The 5,995-nt window shown below is 48.2% G+C and overlaps 2 protein-coding genes across 8 annotated transcripts in view; one reads left to right on the top strand and one right to left on the bottom strand.

Annotated features, from left to right (window-relative positions):
* sorbs3 (sorbin and SH3 domain containing 3) overlaps positions 1-5,470 on the bottom strand; it is a 26,654-nt gene extending 21,184 nt beyond the window's left edge. For 6 of the 7 annotated variants that reach the window (XR_009526325.1, XM_060054920.1, XM_060054918.1 and 3 more), the window contains exon 1: positions 4,917-5,470. The gene's annotated coding sequence lies outside the window, so the exon portion shown is untranslated. Of the gene's footprint in view, positions 1-193; positions 999-4,916 lie in introns of those variants that run through there. The other variant, XM_060054917.1, reaches the window with a different exon arrangement.
* inpp5l (inositol polyphosphate-5-phosphatase L) overlaps positions 1,756-5,995 on the top strand; it is a 14,191-nt gene continuing 9,951 nt past the window's right edge. Inside the window, exon 1 of the mRNA XM_060053502.1 lies at positions 1,756-1,827. Coding sequence (XP_059909485.1) covers positions 1,756-1,827 — 72 coding nt within the window. The remainder of the gene's footprint in view (positions 1,828-5,995) is intronic.

Here is a 5,995-nt window from a genome sequence, read left to right on the forward strand (position 1 = left end):
CTGCCACACTTTCCTCTGGAATGGATGACAGAAGGGAGTGAGAGAGACAGGGAGACTGAGATAGAGGAAATCAGCCACTGTTAGCAGTGAGCTCAGCCCTTGATCAACAGCACCTTGGATAACCTGATTAGGATGTTGTGCTTTGGCATCATGAGCATGGAGGTCTGTTACGAGGGAAGTCGTTTCCACTCACAGTTAAGATCCTGTCATAACAGAGTCACCATGGAAACACCCAGACCGGCCACTGTACAACTGCAAGCCCAGATCGCTGGTCTCTGCTTTCCTCCTGGAACAAATGATTGTTAGCCCAAGCCGGCATATTATTTTCCATTTTAGGACTCTGTGAAAGAATCCCTGGAGCACAAGAGACATGTTTTTTATCTGTCGTTAAGGGCAGTGAGTAAAAAGGTGCAGGAACTTGTAATCTATAGGATCAAGTAGAGGGTTGAGATGAAACGTAGGAACAATATGAGGCTCTCGATTTACAGGTCCATCCACAACGTAGGAACCAAGCGGGGCTGAGAACAGGCTGAACACTGACCAGTAGGGTTCTCCGATAACTGATGAGTTCATCATGTGGGCCTTACTGCAAACGTGATCATGGAGGCATGCACTATATTAAAGCAGGCAAAAACAATACGCACCAAACTTAACCAAACCAAACCAAACTAAAGATCATGTGCACATATTTCTTTATAAAACTAAACATGGAGTTTATGTGGTGAGAGGATCAGTAAAGGTTACGTAACAGCGAAGTCACCCATATCTGAGTCTGCACAACCTTATCAGCACCGTGTTTAATACAAAACAAGAGGGGCACCGGTTGGCATTCCCAAAGTCCTCACTACTCACTCAATACAACAGCTCAAGGTTTCAATGAAGCAGTTTGACATCTGATAATCCACCCACGAATGTATGGACACTGTTGGAGTCTGTCACTCTAATAAGCCTATCTTGCTAGTCACAACACATTCAACTTTTGTACTTCACAGCATTTAAAACGAGCAGCCTTGGCCAACACACTCACCCCAGTAGGAAACTCCCAAAGGGCAAACAAAGGAGCTTTTTTCCGTTCTTGCACACACTGCTGCCCTCAGGCTCCCAGCTAACAGCAAATGAAAGATGTTGCATAGATGCCGTCACTGTGTCAGTTAAATGTCATAACGTCCATTATTACCAGAGAGAAAATACATGACATAATGTAATTCAGGCATGTAGAGACATGGACAGCACAAATGTCGTGACACAGCTTTGACATAAAAAATGAATACAGGAGAATGTGTGTCTGGCGAGTCCCATATGTTCTTGCATGGTCAGACATCCAATAATATCAGATGTAGGGACATTTGTATCTATCTCTCTCTTTCTAGCCTTTGACTGGATTAAATAACCTCATTCAGAACATCAGACCCGGGAAACGGATGTAGAATACAATGAATGATTCACTTGGTTCGAGTATTCCAATCTTTTACAGATTGTTAAAATATGGTCAGTTCTACAGCACTGGCATTCAAGTGGAGGAGTACATCCAAACATGCCTCTTTATGGTATCAACGTGTCTTTATGGCTGGATTAAATATCTTACACGGAAATCCTTCTATGTGTCTGTAAATATTCCACGCGAAACATTCTGCCTAATAAGGGAAAATCTGCGTAGATATCTGAATTCCCAAAGGAGATCAACAGGTCTCGCAGGAGTTTGCAGCAGATGCATTCCTGCCTGACTCCTGCCTCTTTAGCAACAGCCTAAAGCCTATGCATGGGGGGTCTGTACCATTCATTCATATGGCAATACGACCAGTGCAAATACTGCTTTACAATATTCCTGTACCAATATCTATCCCTTACATGTTCTATACTTTAAACTCTCTTTATGCCAGATAGTTGGATTAGCTGAACGAATATGCATCGTCATGCCAAATATCTTACATGAATACAACTCTCTTCTCTAAATCGCAGAGGATGGCTGTCATTTCCTGTGGTCCTTATCTCAGTAAATAAAGGAAGGTCTTCGGTGACTTTTCACACAGTAGATACCCAACAGTCATCGAGGACCCATGCAAACAGAGGACTCAGAGGGGGCTTCTCTCCCCTGCCTATTAAGAGGCCCATTCAGCGTCAGACTCTAAAGCTAGCCCTGATGCCCTGATCCACTGAGTACAACTCACAGCACATACACTGCTCCACCATGCTGGTCTCCGTCCTCATTGAGGGGACAGACCCTTGGTGAGTAATGGCCTTGTTGCAGAGCTATGTTACTCTGCAGACCGGACATCTCGTCACGGGGGAGTGGGTTTACAGTGAATGAGGAACCATGGGATTCTGGGTGGAAGAGTTGTGGCTGCTGAGTCAGTCAACAGCTGCAGCAGCAGGCCAGCGAAACCCCACCACACCCTGGTGGATCCTGGGAAATCAATGGGAGGCTTCCGTCCCTCTGAATAGCAGCATGTGTGCGAGCCTTAGTCCGGGGAAGAATGAAAACAAGTGTGTGTCTGATGTCAAAGACAAGCATTTGATCCGTTAACCTGTTTTTTTCTTGGAGAGCGGTAGATGTAGCAGTTAGCGATGGCTATATCGGCTCCATTCGGTTCTGGGCTGAGAGCTGAGAACTTCTTAGCACCGGGACTTTTCTTGGGATGTTGTGTGATTTATACCCACTACCCTCCAGTCTCCCCGTTCTAACCCGCCCCGGTATAGTCCGAGAGAAGGGGGTGCACAGAGTCTTTATGAGGCTGGGGGGCTGGCCTGAGATGACCTCTCTCTGCCCTGCGAGAGAAACAGAGCGGCTGGCATTGTTCTGTCTCGGAAAGAATACCTCCAAGACAACCGTGAGGTCAGTTTAATGAATAACCGTCAGAGTCACAGCAGTAGAAACCCCTGACCTCCTGTCAGCTGCAGTGTCCACTCTCAAAGCAGCAGGAAATGATATACTGATCTCTGGTCAGAGGAAGCAATAAGCTGCTGGCAGATTTATCAAAACGAGTGATTACTTCATGGTAACACACTGACGACTTAGATCACACAATATCCTTGAAGTGAACATGAATTAAAACGGTTGACTGTGTTATCTAACGTTTTCTGTAATATTGTGCGGGGTTGTAACAAGCAGACCAGCCGTGTTAATAATTGACCGGATAAGGCAGTAAACCGCGGTGGGTTCCAAGGGGTTCCAAGTCCCGGCCATATACTTTATTCCTCCAGCCAGGACACGATTGTTCTCACCAACTGTTGTGTAGTTTGACTTCTACGGAAATATTAAATGACAGAGTTGTCAAGCTAAAGTCAACACATTGAGATCCTTCTTTGACCTGTTCTCATGAGGACCAATCCCTGGCTGACATCTGGGATATTTAATCGTCTAATCAAAACCCGGCACGCCATGTCTCTCCCGATGAGTTACATAAGAACCTCATAAAACTGAAAACATTTAAATAAATCACCTGACCGAATACAGAGTGTAATCACAAACAAACCTGGCCCAAATAACGAGGAAACTTGAAAATGTAGCGGTGAGTCAGTGAGCAAGCACGCAGGGCGAGAGGGGAGAGATGGGTGAGGGGGGAGAGAGAGGGAGGGAGGGAAGAGAGAGGGGAGAGGGAGAGAGAGGAGAGAGGGGATCAAGGGGAGAGAGGAGAGAGAGAGAGAGAGGAGAGAGAGAGAGAAAGGAGAGAGAGGGGAGAGAGGGGAGAAAGGGGAGCGAGGGAGCGAGGGGAGAGAGAGGAGCGAAGACGAGAGAGAGAGGAGAGAGGGGAGCAAGGGGAGAGGAGAGAGAGAGGGAGAGAGAGGAGAGAGGGGGCGGCCATTGGGGGTCGATCCCGGTCTCCTTCCTGGCCCGCCGTGTGAAGCTTGGCAGACGTGTGAACAAGGAGATGGAGACACCATACAAGGCCTTGGAGCAGCAACAGTGTGATTGGGCGTAGTTATTGGGGGGATACGCACATTTATCAGCGGGGAACTATTTCACCTCCTTGTATGGCGATCGCTCAGTCACAGGGAGGGGGCGTCGGGGGTGTTGGAGTCCAGGAACTCCTTGTCAATGAAGACGCAGAGAGGGAGCGCTCTGCTTGGCTATCTCTGTACATCACCTGTCTAGGGCGCGGCCGCAGGACACAGGGGAAGTGAGATTCACGGCTCACACTAGTTTCAACTACTGTATCGGTGTTGTTATTATCACCATACAGTCCTAGTTCTGATCTGGAAACCGATGTGTGACAAACCACAGCGCCTGTACGCCTGTCATCATGCATAGGGGAGATGGCGGTCGCCTGGGGAGATCTATGAGGTTGGGCGGGGGGACCTTTGCTAATGTCACAAAGGCAATCAGAGCAGAGTGTGGGATTCGTGATGACAGTCTCTTAGTGATGGTTGGCCTGCCATCGTGGGCCATGGGGCGGTGTCCCTATCGGAGTCAGTGTTGGTGCACACCTCTCCGCTGGATGAGTTAGAGCAGAGAACCCAGCTGCCTGCATCTTTGCAGAACAGAACCATTGTGCAGGACTTCCGATTCAGTTGCAGAGAAAACACACACAAAAAAATGTCCGTACCTTGTCCCTGCTGTAAGAGAGGAATCTTCCCATGTAGGAGACTTCTGACGTTGACATGAAGCCAGAGTTGAATAGGATCTCTCGCCCTGAAGGACAGTTTCAGCATGCAGAGCAGCGGCACAGAAGAGCAGGGCTAAGTAAGGACTTAGGTCAAGTGCACTTGGGTTAACTTGACGCTCACTGTTCCTATTTCTCATCGGTACTGATGTGAATGTCTGGGAAAGACCTCTAATCCTGAGAATCTTTCATGAAGCCCCTGGTAGTCTGTCATGTTGCTCAACCAGCTGTCCAATAAACGTTTAAAAAACACAGATCACAGATTACAACAGCGTCATAAAAGATTGCAGTTGTACAGTAAAATGTGCAACTCACCGAAGAACAGCCCAGAAGTAACGGCTCCACAGCGCTAAGCAACTCTCAGAGTACACAACCTAACGTGTTGTTCACCGGACTGTTAGCACTGTTGCTCTCTCTCTCTCCCTCTCTCTCTGCCTCTCTCACCACTCGCTTGGCCTGTGAAGGACTTCCCGGTTGACAGGCATCACCATAGCAACGTTCAGGGCCCCGTTTCAGAAAGGCACCTTCCCTTGGCTTGTCAGCCCTTGGGGGGGGGGGCGGGGGGGGGGCGGGGGGTCCTCCTTCAGCAGAGGGCCATTGTTGAGATTAGGTGATATTTCACAGTGCAGGGTCCGGCCGCAAATAGTCCATCACCTCCGCGCTGACCACTGAATGTACACCACCCCCGTTGCCCTGCTCACTCTATCACGCTCCCTTCACTGCCTGCTCCCTTCCATGTGTGTGGGTGTGTGTGTATGTGGGTGTTTGTGTCTGTGTGTGTGTCTGTCTGTTTTTGTGTGTGTGTTTGTGTTGTGTGTGTGTGTAGTTATGTGTGTGAATGTGTGTGTGTGTGTGTGTGTGTGTGTGTGTGTGTGGTGTGTGTGTGTGTGTGTGTGGTGTGTGTGTGTGTGTGTGTGTGTGTGTGGTGTGTGTGTGTGTGTGTTTGTGTGTGTTTGCTTGTGGTGAGAGACACAGAGGCAGGTCTGTTTTTTGTGTGTGATGTGTGTGTGTGTGTGTGTGGGTGGGTGTTTTTGTTTTGTGTGTGTGTGTGTGGGTGTGTGTGTGTGTGTGTGTGTGTGTGCATGTGTGGGTTATGTGTGTGTGAGTGTGTGTGTGTGTGTGTGGGTGTGGTGTGTTGGGTGTTATTTTGTGTGTGTGTGTGTGTGTGTGTGTGTGTGTGTGTGCGTGTGTTATGTGTTTTTTGAAAGATGAATGAAAGATTTGTGAGGAGTTAGACACTTTGTTCCTGAGAGCCTGGTTCAGCAGCTGATGTTCTTCCAGCAGGTCGCTAGAACATTGGAGGTGTTTTAACGGACACACCAAATAACCAACCAGCATTTACACATTCTTTAGAGAGAGAGAAACAGGGCTTTCCTGTTTGTCCCTCTTACCTG

Source organism: Gadus macrocephalus, chromosome 6, assembly GCF_031168955.1.
Source record: "Gadus macrocephalus chromosome 6, ASM3116895v1".
Taxonomy (NCBI): Eukaryota; Metazoa; Chordata; class Actinopteri; order Gadiformes; family Gadidae; genus Gadus; species Gadus macrocephalus.